At 41.9% G+C, this 23,247-nt stretch overlaps 1 protein-coding gene across 4 annotated transcripts in view; it reads left to right on the top strand.

Annotated features, from left to right (window-relative positions):
* The first annotated feature begins 2,644 nt into the window (after positions 1-2,644).
* LOC139158036 (aldehyde dehydrogenase family 3 member A2-like) overlaps positions 2,645-23,247 on the top strand; it is a 50,341-nt gene continuing 29,738 nt past the window's right edge. The window contains exons 1-2 of one of the 4 annotated variants that reach the window (XM_070735417.1): positions 2,645-2,768; positions 20,545-20,722. In XM_070735417.1, the coding sequence (XP_070591518.1) occupies positions 20,561-20,722 (162 nt within the window). In that variant the 5' untranslated portion in view covers positions 2,645-2,768; positions 20,545-20,560. Of the gene's footprint in view, positions 2,769-14,834; positions 14,965-15,082; positions 15,161-20,544; positions 20,723-23,247 lie in introns of those variants that run through there. The other 3 variants (XM_070735418.1, XM_070735416.1, XM_070735419.1) reach the window with 3 other exon arrangements.

Raw genomic sequence — 23,247 nt, 5'->3', positions numbered from 1 at the left:
TATTATTATTATTCGCTGAAATTTTATGAAAAAGTTCACACGAGACGTTTGGACAAAGAGAACAGAAATGTTTATTCTCTCTGGGTATACCAAAAACGGTTTGCAAAGCGGGTACTCTTCACAAGGGAAGAGACACTTGTACAGAAGCTAAAGAGCAGGTTATATAGGTTTTTACAAATCACAAAGGTACATAGAATTCCTCAACTTATCATAGGGGTACACAGAATTCCTTGCCCAAATATGGTCCACATCCTGCCTCGCTCTCCCGGAGATGAATAGCACCTTATATGGTTTATTGGGTAAACAGCAAACATTTATGTTGCTAAACAGCAAACATTTATCTTGTTAAAAACAGATCCCAAAATGACAGTCACAAGATAAGGAAAAACAGGAAATCCTAATCTTGTTAAAGACAGAAACTACAGACAGCAAATATTGATATTCTTAAAATAAAACTTAAATTATTTTATACACAATGGATTTTTCCATTATTATTATTATTATTATTATTATTATTATTATTATTATTATCATAGAAACATAGAAGACTGACGGCAGAAAAAGACCTCATGATCCATCTAGTCTGCCCTTATACTATTTCCTGTATTTTATGTTACAATGGATATATGTTTATCCCAGGCATGTTTAAATTCAGTTACTGTGGATTTACCAACCACGACTGTTGGAAGTTTGTTCCAAGCATCTACTACTCTTTCAGTCAAATAATATTTTCTCACGTTTCTTTTGATCTTTCCCCCAACTAACTTCAGATTTTATTATTATTATTATTATTATTATTATTATTATTATTATTTAGATTTGTATGCCGCCCCTCTCCGTAGACTCGGGGCGGCTCACAGCAATAGTAAAAACAATATACAGTAACAAATCTAATAATTAAAAAACCTTTAAAAAACCCTTATTTAAAAATAAAACATACACACAAACATACCATACATAAAATATATAGGCCTGGGGAGATGTCTCAATTCCCCCATGCCTGATGGCAGAGGTGGGTCTTAAGAAGTTTACAAAAGGCAAGGAGGGTGGGGGCAATCCTAATCTCCGGGGGGAGCTGTTTCCAAAGGGTCGGGGCCGCCACAGGGAAGGCTCTTCCCCTGGGTCCCGCCAGACGACATTGTTTAGTCAACGGGACCCAGAGAAGGCCAACTCTGTGGGATCTAACTGGTCGCTGGGATTCATGAGGCAGAAGGCGGTCCCGGAGATATTCTGATCCGATGCCATGAAGGGATTTAGCAACTAGACTTACAATCCCAGGTTTAGAAAGCTTAGAACTACGTTGCCTTAAACATGACCTAAGCACACACCATAAAATCATCTGCTACAACGTCCTTCCTGTTGACAACTACTTCAGCTTCAACCACCACAACACACAAGCACACACAACAGATACAAACTTAAAGTAAACTGCTATAAACTCGACTGCAGAAAATAGGAGTAGTTAATGCATTGAACTCACTGCCAGACTCTGTAGTATCACCACCTAACCCCCAAAATTTTACCCTTAGATTATCCACTGTTAACCTCTCCCAAATCCTAAGAGGCCAGTAAGGGGCGTGCATAAGTGCACCAGCATGCCTTCCGTCCCCTGTCCTCATGTTTCTCTTTTACTAGGATCATGTACATAAATATTATTATATCTTTGTACACCACCAATACATAGAAACATAGAAGACTGACGGCAGAAAAAGACCTCATGGTCCATCTAGTCTGCCCTTATACTATTTCCTGTATTTTATCTTAGGATGGATCTATGTTTATCCCAGGCATGTTTAAATTCAGTTACTTTGGATTTACCAACCACGTCTGCTGGAAGTTTGTTCCAAGGATCTACTACTCTTTCAGTAAAATAATATTTTCTCCTGTTGCTTTTGATCTTTCCCCCAACTAACTTCAGATTGTGTCCCCTTGTTCTTGTGCTCACTTTCCTATTAAAAACACTTCCCTCCTGGACCTTATTTAACCCTTTAACATATTTAAATGTTTCGATCATGTCCCCCCTTTTCCTTCTGTCCTCCAGACTCTACAGATTGAGTTCATGAAGTCTTTCCTGATACGTTTTATGCTTAAGACCTTCCACCATTCTTGTAGCCCGTCTTTGGACCCGTTCAATTTTGTCAATATCTTTTTGTAAGTGAGGTCTCCAGAACTGAACACAGTACTCCAAATGTGGTCTCACCAGCACTCTATATAAGGGGATCACAATCTCCCTCTTCCTGCTTGTTATACCTCTAGCTATGCAGCCAAGCATCCTACTTGCTTTTCCTACCGCCCGACCACACTGCTCACCCATTTTGAGACTGTCAGAAATCACGACCCCTAAATCCTTCTCTTCTGAAGTTTTTGCTAACACAGAACTGCCAATGCAATACTTGACAAAACAAACAAATCAATCAATCAAAGCAAACCAGTCCTCCGTTCCCTTAAAATTTATTTTTAAGAAAGTTCCTTAAAAGAAAGGAACTCACAAAACAAGGGGAAAAAAGAGCTGCAGATGTTGAAAGAGAGTCAATATCTATTTCTCTTTCTTTCTTTGGCTCAGTTTTTTTCCCCCTGTGCGCGCACGGCTGCTGTGTGTTTCTACATGTGCGGTATTTTAGTGAGAATACGGTAGTAGAGTCCTGGGCTGGGATCCAAATTTAATGCAGTGAGAGAACAAGCTGTGAAGGGTGGAGGGGAGGGGAAAAAAAACCTATTTTGTTGGTTGTGAAGGAACAAAGGCCACTCGGGCAAGATTCCACCGCCTGGTGAGTTGGCTCCTTCTTTCTCTGCGTGGTGCTTTTCAGATTTTTTAACCTTAAGTCTAGCTAAAAGCGGGGAAATTTGTGCGGAAGGCAGGAAAAGTCGTAAACCCAGAGAATGTGTGGTGAATGCTAGGCTGAAGAGGAAATTGGGTTGAAGTCTCGTGGGTTGAAGTCTCGTCTTGAAGCCCAGCTGGACTTCAGGGTTAAGGAATTTGTGTGTATGTGTGTGTGCATCCAAGCCTTTGTTTTGCAGTACTGTATTTTTCTTCCTTTGGGTGAAAGGAGAGATAAAGAGAAGGTTTTGTAGCTCAGGGGTGAAATTGTGGGGGAAGGGGTGCTATCCAAGCTGGTGGTTTTCCTGCAGACGTTTCATAACCTGACTAGGTTATATCATCTGGGGGAGGGGGTTGCAGAGGGAAGAGAAGGACTGTAGGGATAGAAACATAGAAGACTGACGGCAGAAAAAGACCTCATGGTCCATCTAGTCTGCCCTTACACTATTTCCTGTATTTTATCTTACAGTGGATCTATGTTTATCCCAGGCATGTTTAAATTTGGATTTATTTACCAACCACGTCTGCTGGAAGTTTGTTCCAAGCATCTACTACTCTTTCAGTGAAATAATATTTTCTCACGTTGCTTCTGATCTTTCCCCCAACTAACCTCAGATTGTGACCCCTTGTTCTTGTGTTCGCTTTCCTATTAAAAACACTTCCCTCCTAAACCTTATTTAACCCTTTAACATATATAAATGTCAGGCATGGAGGAATTGAAATTTTCCCTTCCCCCCTAGGCTTATAGAATTTATACATGGTATGCTTGTATGTATGGTTGGTTTCTTAAATTGGGGTTTTAAAGATTATTTTTAATATTAGATTTGTTTACATTGTCTTTTTTATTGTTATAAGCCGCCCCGAGTCTTCGGAGAGGGGCGGCATTCAAATCAAATCAAATCAAATCAAATCAAACAATAAATAAATAAATAAATGTTTCAATCATGTCCCCCCTTTCCCTTCTGTCCTCCAGACTATACAGATGGAGTTCATGAAGTCTTTCCTGATACGTTTTATGCTTAAGATCTTCCACCATTCTTGTAGCCCGTCTTTGGACCCCTTCAATTTTGTCAATATCTTTTTGTAGGTGAGGTCTCCAGAACTGAACACAGTACTCCAAATGTGGTCTCACCAGCGCTCTATATAAGGGGATCACAATCTCCCTCTTCCTGCTTGTTATACCTCTAGCTATGCAGCCAAGCATTCTACTTGCTTTCCCTACCGCCTGACTGCACTGTTCACCCATTTTGAGACTGGTGATCCTTGGTGCACTCGAAGCTGCGTAGTTTTCCTGGCAGAGGTTTCGTGACCCAAACTAGGTTGTGTCTAGAAGGGAAGGGGGTTGGAGGAGGAGGAGGAGGAGGAGGAGAAGGACTGGCAGCTGCCCCTGATTTATAATTCTTAGGGAATTTGGTCCTGGGAACTTCTAGCAGAAGTTTAGAAAAAAAACAGAAAAGAAACCTCTAGTGTTGTGCAATTGCAACAACAAGGACCTTTAAAATGTCACAACGTGATAAAGAATGTTTTTTTCCCCACTTTGGTGCTCTCGGAGCTTGGTGGTTTTCACAAATTAGGGGATCACAATCTGAGGAAAGTTGGGGGAAAGATCAGAATCAACGTGAGAAAATACTGAAAGAGTCATAGATATTTGGAACAAACTTCCAGCAGACGTGACTGACAAATCCTCAGCCACTGAATTGAAACATGCCTGGGATAAACATAGATCCATCCTAAGATAAAATGCAGGAAATAGTATAAGGGCAGACTAGATGGATCATGAGGTCTTTTTCTGCCGTCAATCTTCTATGTTTCTATTTAGTGGCCATTCGAAATTACAGTGACCCTGAAATGACTTTTCACACTAATGATCATTTGTCTCATATTTATGATGGTTTCAGAGTCCCAGGGTTACATTGATCCCCCCGCCCCTCGGAGAGAGGTGGCATACATATCAAATTAAATCAAATCAATCAATCCATAGTATAAGGGCAGACGTGATGGACCATGAGGTCTTTTTCTGCCGTCAATCTTCTATGTTTCTATGAGAAGAAGGAGGACTGCGGGTTCCTTGATGCTTTCTGAGCTGGGTGGTTTTCTTTGAAGATGTTTCATGACCCAACTAGGTGACATCATCAGTGTTAGAAGGGAGAAGGGGTTTGCAGAGTGGAGCCGGGGGGGGGGGGAAGAGGAGGACTGGGGGGGTCATTGGTGCTCTCTGGGTGGTTTTCTTGCAGACATTTCATGACCCAACTAGGGAACATCATCAGTGCTAGATGGGAGAGAGGAGGAGGAGGGGGACTGGGGGGTCCCTTGATATTTATTTATTTGTTTGTTTTTTATTTTATTTTATTTTATTTTTTTATATTTTATTATTTTATTTTATTTAATTTAATTTATTAAATTTGTATGCCACCCCTCTCCGTAGGCTCGGGGCGGCTCACAGCAGTAATAGAAAAACAATATACAATACAAATCTAATAATGAAAACTAAAAACCCATAATTTAAAAAACATGCACACAACATACCATACATAAACTACATAGGCCTGGGGAAGCACTATGAAGCGGTATATAAGACTCAATGCTTGTTGGTTTTCCTGCAGACATTTCATGACCCAACTAGGGAACATCATCAAGGTTAAAAGGGAGGTTGCAGAGAGGAGGAGGAGTGTGAGATCATTTGCTGCTATCAAAGCATGGTTGTCTTCTTGCAGACGTTTCACAACTCAGCTAGGTTACATCATCAATGCTAGGAGGCGATGGGAATCGTTAGAAAATTTTCAAAAACCATCTGAGCTTCAGGTTAAGCATTGGTGTGCCAGTTCCAAATAGTTTCCTGGGAACCAGAGGTGGGTTTCTGCTGGCGCGATCTGGTGCGCCACTCTTGGAGCGGCCTGCCAATTGTGCAATTTTGGCACGACAGCTGCGGTGCTGTCTTTGCCGGTCCTTGCGCAATACCATCTTTTTATTTTTCTAATTTGGGGGAATTATTTGGCTCTCTGAGCATGCACAGATGAAAAATTGTCCCTCTGCGCCATGCGTGGAAGCAAAATTGTGCTGGGGGATGTGGCCGCGTGCAAAATGTCGCGAAGGCGCACTCAGAGCACCAGTACGAAGGTATAAGGCCCATGCACTTGGGGAAAAGGAATCCTCAATCTGAGTATTGCATTGGCAGTTCTGTGTTAGCAAAAACTTCAGAAGAAAAGGATTTAGTGGTAGTGATTTCTGACAGTCTCAAAATGGGTGAGCAATGTGGTCGGGCGGTAGGAAAAGCAAGTAGGATGCTTGGCTGCATAGCTAGAGGTATAACAAGCAGGAAGAGGGAGATTGTGATCACCTTATATAGAGCACTGGTGAGACCCCATTTGGAATACTGTGTTCAGTTCTGGAGACCTCACCTATAAAAAGATATTGACAAAATTGAAGGAGTCCAAAGACGGGCTACAAGAATGGTGGAAGGTCTTAAGCATAAAATGTATCAGGAAAGACTTAATGGACTCAATCTGTATAGTCTGGAGGACAGAAGGAAAAGGGGGGACATGATCGAAACATTTAAATATGTTAAAGGGTTAAATAAGGTTCAGCAGGGAAGTGTTTTTAATAGGAAAGTGAACAGAAGAACAAGGGGACACAATCTGAAGTTAGTTGGGGGAAAGATCAAAAGCAACGTGAGGAAATATTATTTTACTGAAAGAGTAGTAGATCCTTGGAACAAACTTCCAGCAGTGTGGTTGGTAAATCCACAGTAACTGAATTTAAACATGCCTGGGATAAACATATATCCATCCTAAGATAAATCACAGGAAATAGTATAAGGGCAGACTAGATGGACCATGAGGTCTTTTTCTGCCGTCAGTCTTCTATATTTCTATGTTTCTATGTTTCTAAGCAATTGAATCCTAAAATATTTTTCTTTTTTAAAACAATCGGGGCCCGTTTGCTCCATGGCAGCCACTTCAAAGTCCCAACCAACTTTTAAAGCGTCAGAACGTGGCAGCTGATTTTTAATTCTTAGGGAATTTTGTACTGGGAACTTCTGGCAGAAGTTTAGAATAAAACAGAAAAGAAACTTCTAGTGTTGAGCAATTGCAACACCAAGGACCTTTCAAATGTCACAATGCAATAAAGAAAGTTTTTTTCCACTGTACTGTATATCCAAAAATGCTTTGTTTCACCCTTGAGAAATCTTCAGAGAAAGACAAGAGGATATTTGAACAGCTATAAAAAAATGGAACTTCGTATTTTGAAGCTTCCACTGCCCTCTAACCACTAGTTAGCACTGCCAATGCACTTTTCTTTTTAACCTAGAGTTAACTTTCGTCTTCTCTCTGTCCTACACATTGGGAAGAAGAATCTGAACTCCAAATACGAACTGAATAATCAAGTTATCACAGATAATCCCCACTCGGTTAAAGACATCGGTATACTAATAGCAAAAGATTTTAGTGCCAAAGCCCATTGCAACAACATAGCCAAGAAGGCTTCAAGAGTTGTAAACCTAATCCTAGGTAGCTTCTGCTCTGGCAATCTCACACTACTTACCAGAGCTTACAAAACCTTTGCCAGACCCATCCTCGAATACAGCTCATCTGTTTGGAACCCATATCTCATCTCAGACATCAACACCCTTGAAAATGTCCAAAGATACTTCACCAGAAGAGCCCTTCACTCCTCCACTCGAAATAGAATACCCTATGAGACTAGACTTTCAATCCTGGGCCTAGAAAGCTTAGAACTAAGACGCCTTAAACAACATCTAAGTATTGCCCACAAGATCATATGCTGCAACGTCCTGCCTGCCGGCGACTACTTCACCTTCAACCACAACAACACAAGAGCACACAACAGATTTAAACTTAATATTAACCGCTCCAAACTTGACTGTAAAAAATATGACTTCAGTAACCGAGTTGTCGAAGCGTGGAACTCATTACCGGACTCCATAGTGTCATCCCCAAACCCCCAACACTTTACCCTTGGATTATCTACGGTTGACCTATCCAGATTCCTAAGAGGTCAGTAAGGGGCGAGTACAAGTGCACTAGAGTGCCTTCCGTCCCCTGTCCTATTGCTCTCCTATATCTCCTATACTTTTCTTCTATTCCTATATCTCTTCTTCTATTCTTTCATTGATATGTTCTATTACTATACTTTCTTTTCTATTATTTCTTAGATATATTTTACTATGAGTATCTCCTCTATAACCTTCATCATGTATTTTACTATGTGTATATAGATATATACCCACTAAAACCCTCATTCTGTATTGGACTAACTAACTAACTAACTAACGAACGAACGAACGAACGAACGAACGAAAGAAAGAAAGAAAGAAAGAAAGAAAGAAAGAAAGCCACTTGGTTCATTTCTGTTTTCTGCTCTTCCCCCCCTCCTTTACGGTGCGATGAACGCATGCTCCAGAACTTTTCTGGCGTCTTCTTGATGGCATTAAAAGACTTCTTTAAAAGGAGATAATCAGCCACAATATATTTCTTTATGGCCTTTGTGCTATGGTGGCTCTTGAAACTTGGGCAATACTTAGGAATGGCCACGCGTAAATTGAGTGCACGGTTTCTTCAGCCTGTTGCAATTTCTCGTCCAGCCTGTTCAACGTCTGGTTTAAAACCCAGCCTGAAAATTCTCCGACAGGGACAATTGGCTGGATCTTAATAAAGCAGGTAAGGAAGCCTTTTCTTGCAGAAAAATGGAAGGGTTGACGTAGAATATTTTGAATAGAAATACAAACACAAATACAAATAGAAATAGAAACAGTAGAAATAGAATGGCTCCGCGTAAATTAAGTGCACGGTTTCTTCAATCTGTTGCAATTTCTCAGTCCAGCCTGTTCAAGGTTTGGTTTGAAACCCAGCCTGAAAATTCTCTGACAGAGACAGTTTGTTGGATCTTAATAAAAGATTGACATAAAATATTTTGAATAGAAATAGAAATAGTAGAAGTAGAAATAGAAATCTAGGATTACTAGATTTTCCCCCTGACCAATGAATGCTTTTAGTATGATTCTATTGAATGAATGCCAATGAAAGTTTTTAAAGTTGGAATTTTTAAAGATTATTTTTATGTATATTAATTGGGTTACTGTACTATTGTGTCTTTGTATATGTTGTGAGCTGCCCTGAGTCTTCAGAAAGGTGGGGGGGGGGCATACAAATCCAAATCAATCAATCAATCAATCAATCAATCAATCATATAAATATAAATTGAAATAATAGAAATAGAATCGAATGAGTTGGAAGGGACCTTGGAGATATTCTAGTCCAACCCCCTGCTTATACAGGAAACATAGAAGCATAGAAACATAGAAGACTGACGGCAGATAAAGACCCCATGGTCCATCTAGTCTGCCCTTATACTATTTCCTGTATTTTATCTTACAATGGATCTATGTTTATCCCAGGCATGTTTAAGTTCAGTTACTGTGGATTTATCTACCACGTCTGCTGGAAGTTTGTTCCAAGGATCTACTACTCTTTCAGTAAAATAATATTTTCTCACGTTGCTTTTGATCTTTCCCCCAACTAACTTCAGATTGTGTCCCCCTTGTTCTTGTGTTCACTTTCCTATTAAAAACATTTCCTTCCTGAACCTTATTTAACCCTTTAACATATTTAAATGTTTCGATCATGTCCCCCCTTTTCCTTCTGTCCTCCAGACTATACAGATTGAGTTCATGAAGTCTTTCCTGATACGTTTTATGCTTAAGACCTTCCACCATTCTTGTAGCCCGTCTTTGGACCCGTTCAATTTTGTCAATATCTTTTTGTAGGTGAGGTCTCCAGAACTGAACCACTTCAGACAAACAGTTATTCAACATCTTCTTAAAAACTTCCAGTGTTGGAACATTCGCAATTTCTGCAGGCAAGATGTTCCACAGATTAATTGTTGTAATTGTCAGGAAATTAGTTCTAAGTTGCTTCTCTCCTTGTTTAGTTTCCACCCATTGCTTCTTGTTCTCTTAGGTGCTTTGGAGAATAGTTTTACCAGTTCAGAAAGTTCTCAGTTTACAACAGTTCATTTAGTGACCGTTCCAAGTTACAACGGCCCTGAAAGAAATGACTTAGTCAGGACCATTTCTCACGCTTACGACCTGTGTAACTTCCCCACAGATCACAGAATCAAAATTTAGTAATGTGGCAACTGGTTCATACTTATGACCGTCACTGTGTTCTGTGGACACCCTTTTGTGACCTTCTGAAGCCACTTAACAACCACGTTACTAACTTATCAACTGCAGTGATTCACTTAACACCCACAGCAAGAAAGGATATAAAATAGGACAAAATTCACTTAATAACTGTTTCAACCTAACAGCAGGCATTTTGGGTGCCATTGTGGTAATAAGTCGAGGATTGTAGTGTTTATGTTTTTGAGGGGGCAGATGGGCGTATTTAGTGTGGAGTGACAAAGCCAGTTAATAATTCATTGAGTGAAAATATCTTCCTTTTGATAGGTAAGGTAGAAAGCTTTGCCTACTTGCCGATGACTCTAAAGTGTGCAATAGGGTTGATATTCCTGGAGGGGTCTGTAATATGGCAAATGATTTAGCTTTACTAGATAAGCGGTTAAAGCAATGGAAACTGCAGTTTAATGTTACCAAATGTAAAATAATGCACTTGGGGAAAAGGAATCCTAAATCTGAGTATTGCATTGGCAGTTCTGTGTTAGCAAAAACTTCAGAAGAGAAGGATTTAGGGGTCGTGATTACTGACAGTCTCAAAATGGGTGAGCAGTACAGTCAGGTGGTAGGGAAAGCAAATAGAATGCTTGGCTGCATAGCTAGAGATATAACAAGCAGGAAGAGGGAGATTGTGATCCTGCTGTGTAGAGCGCTGGTGAGACCAAATTTGGAATACTGTGTTCAGTTCTGGAGACCTCACCTACAAAAAGAGATGGATAAAATTGAATGGGTCCAAAGACGGGCTACAAACGTGGTGGAAGGTCTTAAGCATAAAACGTATCAGGAAAGACTTCATGAACTCAATCTGTAGAGTCTGCAGGACAGAAGGGGAAAGGGGGGACATGATAGAAACATTTAAATATGTTATAGGATTCAATAAGGTTCAGGAGGGAAGTGTTTTTAGTAGGAAAGTGAACACAAGAACAAGGGGGCACAATCTGAGGTTAGTTGGGGGAAAGATCAGAAGCAACGTGAGAAAACATTATTTTACTGAAAGAGTAGTAGATGCTTGGAACAAACTTCCAGCAGACGTGGTTGGTAAATCCACAGTCACTGAATTTAAACATGCCTGGGATAAACATAGATCCATCCTAGGGTAAAATACAGGAAATAGGATAAGGGCAGACTAGATGGACCAGGAGGTCTTTTTCTTCTGTCAATCTTCTGTTTCTATGTTTCTATAAGTAGTAGGCTTTGTTCATTTCCTCTGAGTAGGAGAGTCAGTGACCTTCAGTTAATTCTCCCTATCTGGCGTGGGAGTTTTTATCATCCTGGCCTTTCTCCTCCCAACCAGGGCCCCTCCAGATGAGGTAAATAATGACCAGTGGTCCTTGAGTTACGACCACACAATTAAGCTCAAATTTTCCCAGCCTAAAAGCAAGACAGCAAAGTCCATTTTTCACTGTTTTATACGACTTTTCTCTTACCACTTGTTAAGTGAGTAATTGCAGCTAACAACCTGGTTAAACGAATCTGCATTGGACTTGAGTTGTCGGAAAAGTCGCAAAAAGGGATCACGTGACACACCCCTGGACAACCAAACTTCCAGCAGATGTGGTTGGTAAATCCACAGTAACCAAATTTAAACATTCCTGGGATAAACATAGATCCATCCTAAGATAATGCCAGTTTCCAAGTCTCTGGATTTTGGGGAAGGCTGCAATGGTCATTAAGTGTGAAAAACAATCGTAAGTTATTTGTTTAGAACAGAACAGAACAGAATAGAATTCTTTATTGGCCAAGTGTGATTGGACACACAAGGAATTTGTCTTTGGTGCAGATGCTCTCAGTGTACCTAAAAGAAAAGATACATTTGTCAAGAATCATGATTAATGATTTGTCACTTAATGATAGAAACATAGAAACATAGAAGACTGACGGCAGAAAAAGACCTCATGGTCCATCTAGTCTGCCCTTATACTATTTCCTGTATTTTATCTTACAATGGATATATGTTTAGCCCAGGCATGTTTAAATTCAGTTACTGTGGATTTACCAACCACGTCTGCTTGAAGTTTGTTCCAAGGATCTACTCCTCTTTCAGTGAAATAATATTTTCTCACGTTGCTTTTGATCTTTCCCCCAACTAACTTCAGATTGTGTCCCCTTGTTCTTGTGTTCACTTTCCTATTATAATATTTCCTATGATTGTCATAGGGGTCAAATAAGTAATGAAGAAACAATAGTAATAAAAATCTTAGGATACAAGCAACAAATTACAGTCACACAGTCCTAAGTGGGAGGAAAAAAATGATAGGAATGATGAGAAAAAACTAGTAGAAATAGAAGTGCAGACTTAGTAAAAGTTTGACAGTGTTGAGGGAATTATTTGTTTAGCAGAGTGATCACTTTCGGGGGGGAAAACTCTTCTTGTGTCTAGTTGTCGTGGTGTGCAGTGCTCTGTAGCGACGTTTTGAGGGTAGGAGTTGAAACAGTTTGTGTCCAGGATGCGAGGGGTCAGTAAATATTTTCACGGCCCTCTTTTTGACTTGTGCAGTATGCAGGTCCTCAATGAGAGGTAGGTCGGCAGCCACTGTTTTTTCTGCAGTTGTGTGAGGCGTTTCGGTGGCATTGTAACTTTGGTCGTTAAACGATTGGTTGTAAGTCAAGGACCTCCCTGTATCGTTTCTCCAACTTAGTCCCAAAGGCTATCTACGAGACCGCCTCCTGCTGCACGAATCCCAGCGACCGGTTAGGTCCCACAGAGTGATCTTCTCCAGGTTCCATCAACAAAACAATGTCGTTTGGCGGGACCCAGGGGAAGAGCCTTCTCTGTGGCGGCCCCGGCCCTCTGGAACCAACTCCCCCCGGATATTAGAATTGCCCCCACCCTCCTTGTCTTTCGTAAGCTCCTTAAAACCCACCTCTGCCGTCAGGCATGGGGGAACTGAGATATTCTTTCCCCCTAGGCCTTTACAATTTCTGCATGGTATTCGTGTTTGTATGTATGTTTGGTTTTACAAATAAGGTTTTTTTAGCTGTTTTAGTATTGGGTTTACATCCTGTTTTTATTACTGTTGTGAGCCGCCCCGAGTCTTCGGAGAGGGGCGGCATACAAATCCAATAAATACAAATACAAATAAATTTTCACCTCTCCCAATATTTATCTATACATGTCATCACATCTGTGGGAAGGCATGAAATGGCTGAACTTTATTTGATGCGATGGGAAAACCATAGGAGGCTAAAACATATGAAGAACGGTGCAGGCATGGCTAGTTTAATGGAAAGAAGGACCAGGGGAGACATGATATCAGTGTTCCAATATCTCAGGGGTTGCCACAAAGAAGAGGGAGTCAAACCTATTCTCCAAAGAACCTGAGGGCAGGACAAGAAGCAATGGGTAGAAACTAAGCAAGGAGAAAAGCAACTTAGAACTAAGAAGAAATTTCCTGACAGAACAGTTGATCAGTGGAACAGCTTGCCTCCAGAAGTTGTGAATGCCCCAACACTGGAAGTTTTTAGGAAGATGTTGGACGTTGGATAACCATTTGTCTGAAGTGGTGTAGAGTCTCCCGCCTAAACAGGGGGTTGGACTAGAACAGGGGTCCCCAACCACCGGGCCACGGACCAGTACTGGGCCGCGGGGCATGTTGCACCGGTCTGTGGAGTCAGCAGCTGCCGGCCCTCATGCCGCCACCCCCTCCCTCCAGCGCTTCGCCTCCCGCCGGGCAAGAGGCCTCGGGTGGCAGGTTCTGCCGGCCACAGGACGATGGACGGGACAGAGGGGCGGGAAGGACCGAGAGGCTCAAGCCTCTTTTGGCTTCTGCCGCGGGGCGCTTTTGCGTTTTTGGCTGGGGAGAGGCAGGAGGGCCAGCCTGACCCTCTCTCTCCAGCGCTTAGCTCCCGCTGGGCAAGAGGGCTTGGGAGGCAGGTTCTGCCAGCCATAGAGCGATGGCGGTAAAGAGGGGTGGGGAGGACCAGTACCCCCATGCTTAATCCCGCCCCCAACCACACCCCTTTCCGCTCCCACCGGGCCATAGAAAAATTGTCTTGCTGAAACTGATCCCTGGTGGAAAAAACGTTGGGGACCACTGGACTAGAAGATCTCCAAGGTCCCTTCCAACTCTGTTGTTGTTGTTGTTGTTGTGGTGGTGGTGGTGGTGGTGGTGGTGGTGGTGGTGGTGGTGGTTGTTATTATTATTATTATTATTATTATTATTATTATTATTATTAGTGCTTTAATAATATAAAAGTGTAAAAGAAGAGCATGGGAGCTAATCCTAAGGAACTCCAAATTTGTCTGAGTAGCAACAGGTTTTGCAGAAATATGTAAATATGGAAAGGAGAAGAAGAAAGAGGACCATGGCATATGCCGGCTGGGGAATTCTGGGAGTTGAAGTCCAAATATCTTCAAGTTGCCAAGGTTGGGAAACACTGGAGTAGATGATGGGACCTGGAGAAGGCCAACCCTTTGGGCCCTAATCAGTCGCTGGGAGCTTATGTGGTAGAATGTGTCCACTTGTTTCACTTAGCGACATAAATGTTGGGCTCAGCCATGGTCATAAATCAAGGACCGCCTTGCATTTATGGTTTGAAACTGAGCAGGCGCAGTGCTTCACAAACACGGAAAGTTTTAAGGCGACTTCAACTCCCAGAATTCCCTATCCATCCATCCATCAATCAATCCATCATTCCATCCATCCTATTATAACGGGTGGACCATCCGCAAAAGCGGCTGCAGTACCTCAGCGCACCGCGGGCGGCAGCCGAGAGCCAACCTCTTTGTTCTCCGCCCGGGGCGCCTGGTTTAGATTGTCTCGCGAGACTTAATTCCAGGGGACGCGAGGGAAGGACGAATAAACGCCCAGCGCTGGCAGTGGGGACGGGGCTTGCCTAAACCGGAAAGGAGGCTTTGCCAGAAGTCGGGCACGGAACCGGAAGGCGGAAGGATTCATCTGTAAGGCCTGATGGAGGGACACGCGTGGGAGTGGCGTGTCGCTGAACACGGGTGGGAATTGGAACGTGGGAATGGTTGCTGCAAGTATTTAAAGATCGGGTCTGAGGGCGGGGCTGGAAGCTGCTATTTATTTTCCTAACAAGGTAGGCAGAAATTCAACCGGTGCAGAGCCTCCAGTCCATTCCCTGCTGGGGAAGGCAGCTGTCCCTGTTGAGTGTCTGCCTGCCGCTTCCCGGATTTTGCAGAGGTAAAGCGAAAGTTGGGCACTAAGCAGGGATCGCCCTGTGGGGTTCATGCCTGATTTGGGGCTGGGGGTGGGGAGGGAAAAGTTTTTGCTAAACTTCTGCCAGGGCTGATCCTTCTTATCCAAGCATTTATTTCCCTGTTGCAAAGCTGGCCCTGTTGAATTGCTGCCTGCTGGGGGAATAAAACAGATGTCTTAGCAAAACTTATTACTGCGAGCTTTCCTGGGGAATGTCTACCTGCTTTGCTCCAAAAATGGGAGAGGGGTGGCTCCCCTGAATTGGAATGGAATGGAATTAAGAATTGAATTGAATTGAATTGAATTGAGAATTGAATGGAATTGAATGGAATAGAATATAGAATAGAATAAGGATAGAATAGAATGGAAGAGAATAGAGAATAGAATAGAATAAGGAAAGAATAAAATGATAGGAATAGAATAGAATAAAGAATAAAATAGAATAAGGAAAGAATAGAATAGAATGATGGGAATAGAATATAGAATAAGGATAGAATAGAATGGAAGAGAATAGAGAATAGAATAGAATAAGGAAAAAATAGAATAGAATGATAGGAATAGAATATAGAATAGAATAGAACAAGGAAAGAATGAATGATAGGAATAGAATAAAGAATAAGGTAAGAATAGAATGAATGATAGGAATAAAATATAGAATAGAATAGAATAAGGAAAGAATAAAATAGAATAGAATGATAGGAATAGAATAAAATAAGTAAGGAAAGTAAAATAAGTAAATAGAGTAAGGAAAGAATAGAATAGAATGTTAGGAATAGAATATAGAATAGAATAGAATAAGGAAAGAATGGAATAGAATAGAATTCTTTATTGGCCAAGTGTGATTGGATACACAAGGAATTCGTCTTTGTTGCATATGCTCTTGGTGTACATAAAAGACAAAATACATTTGTTAAGAATCAACACTTAGTGATAGTCATAGGGTACAAGTAAGCAATCAGGATTTGGCTGGGGAAAAAAACAGGATTTCAGGGTAGGCAGGATTGAAAGAATGTGGGGCAGAGCAGCAATGTGGTCAGTTTTAGAAGTTGACCCAGGCTGCTTTCTGCAAGATTTAAGTGCAAAAAATGCAATTTCTTCATGCAAAGTCAGGAATCCAACAGGGGAAGCTACCTCTCTCTCGCTTTCTTCTGGACGTTTGGCTCTATTTTGAAACTGAATAGTTGGAAGGAGCTTTGTAGGTCATCTAGTCCAACCCCACCCCAAGCAGGAGACCCTACACCATTTCTACAGAGGGCAGTCCAACTTCTTCTTGAAAGTCTCAAGTGATGAATCTCCCGAAGGCAACTTTTGTTCCATTGCTTGATTGTTCTCACTGTCAGAAAATTCCTCCTTATTTCTAGATGGAATCTCTCCTTGTTCAGTTTCCATCCATTGTTCCTTGTCTGGTCTTCAGGTGCTTTGGAGAATAGCTTGACCCCCTCCCTCCTCTCTGTGGCAGCCCCTCAAATATTGGAAGGTTTAGGTTTAGAAACATAGAAGACTGATGGCAGAAAAAGACCTCATGGTCCATCTAGTCTGCCCTTATACTATTTCCTGTATTTTATCTTACATGGATCTATGTTTATCCCAGGCATGTTTAAATTCAGTTACTGTGGATATTTACCAACCACGTCTGCTGGAAGTTTGTTCCAAGGATCTACTACTCTTTCAGTGAAATAATATTTTCTCACGTTGCTTTTGATCTTTCCCCCAACTAACTTCAGATTGTGTCCCCTTGTTCTTGTGTTCACTTTTCTGTTAAAAACACTTCCCTCCTGAACTTTATTTAACCCTTTCACATATTTAAATGTTCTGATCATGTCCCCCCTTTCCATTCTGTCCTCCAGACCAGTGTTTTTCAACCAGTGTGCCGGGGCACACTAGTGTGCCGCGAGACATGGTCAGGTGTGCCGCGAAGCTCAGCAAGAGAGAGAAAGAGAGAAAGAAAGAAAGAAAGAGAGAGAGAGAGAAAGAAAACAAGAGAGAGAGAGAAAAAGAGAGAGAGAGAGAAAGAAAGGCAGGGAAGGAGGGAGAGATAGAAAGAGCAAAAAAGAGAGGAAGGAAGGGAGAAAGAAAGGGATGGAGAGAGAGGAAGGAAGGAAGAGAGAGAAAGAGGGAGAGAAATAGAGTGAAAGGGAGGAAGAGAGAGATAATTTTTTTGTCCAAACTTTTTTAGCCCCCCCACTCCCCCCTCCCCCCCGCTCAATGTGTCCCATGATTTTGTATATGTAAAAAATGTGCCGCAGCTCAAAAAAGGTTGAAAATCACTGCTCCAGACTATACAGATTGCGTCCATGAAGTCTTTCCTGATACGTTTTATGCTTAAGACCTTCCACCATTCTTGTAGCCCGTCTTTGGACCCCTTCAATTTTGTCAATATCTTTTTGTAGGTGAGGTCTCCAGAACTGAATACAGTTCCATTCCATATTCCATATTCTATTCTGTTATACTCTATATACTCTTTGCTCTACTCTACTTTCTCTACCCTACCAGGCCCATTCTTATTCCCTTATTCTATTTACAATTGTGATAAGCAGACTCCATTACAGTGATAAATAGAAGACCACCTGTACCATTGAGAATACATCAACTGTTCTATTTCCTCCTTCTTGGCCCTGTTTTTCCCATAACCGCTCTTACTTTTTGTGAATCCTTTTAGAGGCAGGAAAGAAAGATCTGGTTTTAGAGCGGGGCAGCTCTTGATTTCCACTTCAAGCTGTTTGAAGGGGTTGTTCTGTTGAACATGGTGACCTGCCAGGATATCGTGTTGCTAAATGGCCTCTTAAGAAATCCAAACCTGATGTGGGTGTTGGCCAGCAACACAATGGGGTTGCGATCAAGGAGACCACAAATTCTTTGCCGGGCTTTGACAATCTCACTTGCTGCGGAAAGGACAATGGAATTCCAGTGTGATGAGCTAAACCCCCGTGGCCTCTAAAAAGTATCTGTTAAAATTTAATCAGAAAGGAGAGCAAAGTTAGATAAGATAGTTAGTGTTGGAAGGGACCTTGTAGGTCATCTAGTCCAACCCCAGTTGAAAGTCCGGTCCCTTCTTAAAAGCCTCCAGTGATGAAGCTCCCACCACCTCCAAGGGCAAAGTTGATTGTTTTCATGGTCAGAAAATTCCTCCTTATTTCTGTGTTGAATCTCTCCTTGTTCAGTTTCCATTGTCTGGCCTTCGCGTGTCTTGGAAAATAGGCAGACCCCTTTCTCTCTGTGGCAGCCCCTCAAATATTAAAAGACGTCTATCATGTCTCCCCTAGTTCTTCTGGACTAGTCATGCCTGGTTCCTGTAACCCACAGGTCTTCAAACTTGGCAACTTGAAGACTTGTGGTCTTCAACTCCCAGAATTCTCCAGCCAGCGTTGCCAAGTTTGGGGACCCCTGCTGAATTCTGGGAGTTAAAGTCCACAAGTCTTCAAGTTGCCAAGTTTGGGGACCCCTGCTGTAACCAGTCTTTGTATGTCACAAAGTATGTTAAGACTCTAGAAAAAGTTCAGAGAAGAGCGACAAAGATGATTAGGGGACTGGAGGCTAAAACATATGAAGAACGGTTGCAGGAACTGGGCATGGCTACTTTAATGAAAAGAAGGACCAGGGGAGACATGATAGCAGTCTTCCAACATCTCAGGTGTTGCCACAAAGAAGAAGGGGTCAACCTATTCTCCAAAGCTCCTGAGAGTAGAACAAGAAGCAATGGGTGGAAACTAAATAAGGAGGGAAGCAACGGAGAACTAAGGAGGAATTTCCTGACAGTTAAAACAATTAACCGGTGGAACAACTTGCCTCCAGAAGTTGTGAATGCCCCAACACTGGAAGTTTTTAAGCAGATGCTGGACAACCATCTGTCTGAAGTAGTGTAGGGTTTCCTGCCTAAGCAGGGGGTTGGACTAGAAGACCTCCAGGGTCCCTTCCAACTCTGTTGTTATTATTATTATTATGCTTTGACTAACTCTAGGGTGAACCTATGGCGCACGTGCCCCAGGTGGCATGTGGAGCCATATTGGAGGGCACATGAGGTGTTTCCCTATGTCAGCTCCAGCATACATGCGTGCAGTAGCCAGCTAATTTTCGGCCTTGTGGAAGGCCGTTTGGCCCTCTGGAGGCTTCAGGGAAGCTTTCCTGAAACCCCAGAGTGCAAAAAACGGCCAAATAGACTTCCGGTTTGCCCGTTGTGCTATTTTTTGCACTCCGGAGCCTTTAGGAAGCTTTCCTGGAGGCTCCAGAGTGTGAAAAACAGCACAACAGGCAAAACGGAAGTCTGTTTTTCTGAACTTCTGGTTTGCCCGTTTGGCTGTTTTTTCACCATCCCAGGCTTCAGTGAGGCCTGTGCATATGCGCGGGAACAGGAAAGATTGTGCGCATGTGCAGGGGCAGCACGGGGGTGCACATGTTTGTGGAGAAGGGAATGTTCTGATTCTTTTCACCAGTGTGTACGACAGAGCATTTGTTAGTTGAGATTTGGAGTTGCCAGATGTTGGACCACTCAGACACAAAGTCAAGGTCTTTTTGGAGAGCAGCTGTGTTATCGGTGGTGTTGAAAAGTTGTGTTGTGTTTTCATTCATGTATGTTTTGTCTTAAGGTGGAGAAAAAATAAAAAAAACTTTATACCCGAAAGAAACAGCGCTAGAAAGGAGTGGGGTTGTTGTAAGGAGGTGGAGGAGAAGGAGAGGAGGAGGCTAATGATAGAAACATAGAAGATTGACAGCAGAAAAAGACCTCATGGTCCATCTAGTCTGCCCTTATACTATTTCCTGTATTTTATCTTAGGGTGGATATTTTTAGATTTAATTGGATTTGTATATTTTTATCCCAGGCATTATTATTATTATTATTATTATTATTATTATTATTATTATTACTATTATTATTATTATTATTTATTAGATTTGTATGCCACCCCTCTCCTCAGACTCGGTAGACTTGGGGCATGTTTAATTATTATTATTATGATTTATTAGATTTGTATGCTGCCCCTCTCCGTAGACTCGGTAGACTCAGGGCATGTTTAATTATTATTATTATTATTATTATTATTATTATTATTATTATTAATTAGATTTGTATGCCGCCCCTCTCCGCAGACTCGGGGCGGCTCACAACAATGATAAAAACAATATATAATGACAAATCCAATAATTAGAATCTAAAATAACAATAGTACATTTAAAAAATCTAGAAAGCAAGGAACCCCAATATATAAAAAACATACATACAGTCATATCATGCACAAAAAACTACATTGGCAGGGGGAGATGTCTCAGTTTCCCCACGCTTGACGACAGAGGTGGGTTTTAAGGAGTTTACGGAAGGCAAGTAAATTCAGTTACTGTGGATTTACCAATCACATCTGCTGTCTTTCTCGCAGCTTCCAAGAAACGACGATGGAGAGGATGAAGCGAACGGTGGAGCAGGCCCGGGCTGCCTTCAACACGGGCAAGACGCGCCCGTTGGCTTTCCGGATCCAGCAGCTGAAATCCTTGAAGAAGATGATGCAGGAGAAAGAGAAGGAGTTCTGCGAAGCCCTGAAAGCGGACCTGAACAAGGTTGGTGCCGTAGCGTTTGGGTGGGTTGACGGAGGTACGGAGAACGCTGGGGATGGAGAGGATACACAAGTATCCTGAGTCCCATTGGATTGGGCAGCATGTTTAAATTCAGTGACTGTGGATTTACCAACCACATCTGCTGGAAGTTTGTTCCAAGCATCTACTACTCTTTCAGTCAAATAATATTTTCTCACGTTGCCTTTGATCTTTCCCCCAACTAACCTCAGATTGTGTCCTTTTGTTCTTGTGTTCACTTTCCTATTAAAAACACTTCCTTCCTGAACCTTATTTAACCCTTTCCCTCTTCGGAGAGGGGCGGCATACAAATCTAATAAATAATAATAATAATAATAATAATAATAATAATAATAATTATTATTATTATTATTATTATTATTATTATTATTATTATTATTATTATTATTATTATTATTATTATTATGTCAGTACAACACAGCAAATGAGATCACTATGCTGGATTTCGTATTTCATCACCAGTCGGGCGCTTCCCAAGCACTTAGGACTGTGTGATGTAGCGGCGAATTATGTTTGCCGATCCCAGTAAAGCGGCCTTTTGCAATTGACAGATGGAGATTTTGTCAATTCCGATGGTTTTCAAATGTCCGCTGAGATCCTTCGGCCCTGTGCCCAGCGTGCCAAGTACCACTGGGACCACTTTCATGGGCTTATGCCAGAGTCGTTGCAGCTTGATTTTTAGATCTTCGTATTTCACTAATTTCTCTAGCTGCTTCTCTACAATTCTGCTGTCTCCTGGGATTGCGATGTCGATGATCCATACTTTCTTTTTCTCCACGATCACAATGTCTGGTGTGTTATGCTTCAGAATTTGGTCAGTCGGAAGTCAGAAGTCCCACAGTAGTTTCGCTTGCTCATTTTCGACCACTTTTTCGGGCTTATGATCCCACCAGTTCTTTGCCACTGGTAAATGGTAGTTCCGGCACAAGTGCCAGTGGATCATCTGTGCCATTATTATTATTGTTATTGTTGTTTTGTTGTTATTATTATTATTATTAATATTAATATTAATAATAATTATTATTATTATTTAGATTTGTATGCCGCCCCTCTTTGAAGACTTGGGGCGGCTCACAAGAGCAATGCACAATGCGGTACAAATCCAATAATTAAAACTATACTAAAAACCCACTATCATTTTAAAACAGTCAATACTACCCAATCATAACCACACATACATCTTACTAGCCAGAAAGGGGATACATCAATTACCCCATGCCTGGTGACATTGGTAGGTCTTCAGAGTCTTGGGGATGGCAAGGACGGTGGGGGCAATTTGAATCTCTGGAGGGAGTTGATTATAGAGGGCTGGGCCCGCCACAAAGAAGGCTCTTCCCCTGGGTCCCGCCAGACGACATTGTTTAGTTGACGGGACCCGGAGAAGGCCCACTCTGTGGGACCTAATCGGCCGCTGGGAATCGTGCAGCAGAAGGCGGTCCTGGAGATATTCTGGTCCGATGCCATGAAGGGCTTTATAGGTCATTACCAACATTTTGAATTGTGTCCGGAAACTAATTGGCAACCAGTGCAGGCCGCGGAGTGTTGACAAAAAATGGGCGTAACTAGGAAAGCCCATGATTGCTCTAGCGGCTGCGTTCTGCACAATCTGAAGTTTCTGAACATTCTTCAGAGGTAGCCCCATGTAGAGAGTATTGCAGTAGTTGAACCTCAAGGTGATGAGGGCATGATTAACTGTGAGCAGAGACTCCCTGTCCAAATTAAATTAAATCAAATTAAATTAAAATAAGTAGCCATTCGGTTGTCTGAATGCAGCTGACCCTCGGGTTCCCTATTGCAGGTGGGATAAAGGCCCACTTCTACCAGGGCCAGGGAGGTCTTGCTTGGAGGGTGAGAAACGCCAAGTTTCTCTTGTAAAGGAACTAGTTGTTGAAAAAACACTCATCCTTACTTCTGGCAAGATTTCAGGGGAGGGGGTCTGGGCAGTTGGTGATGTGGTAAGGTTTTATCCTGAAGAAGGAGAAATTACGTGGTACTGTAAGTAAAACAGGAGCTTACCGCAGGGAATGGGGAAAGCGTGAGAAAGAAACTCAAGTTTTTCCCATCTTGATTCTCCTTCATACCTGGAGGAAACATTTATTTATTTGTTCTGCCGGTGTGTTTCAAACGCCCATAATTACAGGGTAATTACCGGTAGTCCAGGAAGACACACACCACACGATAAAAGGAAAACCCCAAAGTTTTTATAAACAGAAAAACAAGAAACAGCTCCCTTTTTAAATGTCAAAGGGATTTTCTGGTACACACAAGGCACAGGTTAAATGCAATCCAATTGCTCACCCAATAACTGGGAAATTGAGTCCAATTGTAAAATCCAGAGAGTCCCCACACAATCTTGAACAGCACAAAAACCACGATCTTGACGAAACAATGAATCAGATAAACTGCCATGAGGCTAAAACACCAAGCTGCACTTTTATCTGTAGCACTAATTACAGCAGCCCCCCCCCCAACCACAGGTGGCCTCGTTT

Source organism: Erythrolamprus reginae, chromosome 1, assembly GCF_031021105.1.
Source record: "Erythrolamprus reginae isolate rEryReg1 chromosome 1, rEryReg1.hap1, whole genome shotgun sequence".
Classification (NCBI taxonomy): Eukaryota; Metazoa; Chordata; class Lepidosauria; order Squamata; family Dipsadidae; genus Erythrolamprus; species Erythrolamprus reginae.
Note: the sequence above shows the minus strand (reverse complement) of the source record. Positions and strands in the feature narration are given on the sequence as shown.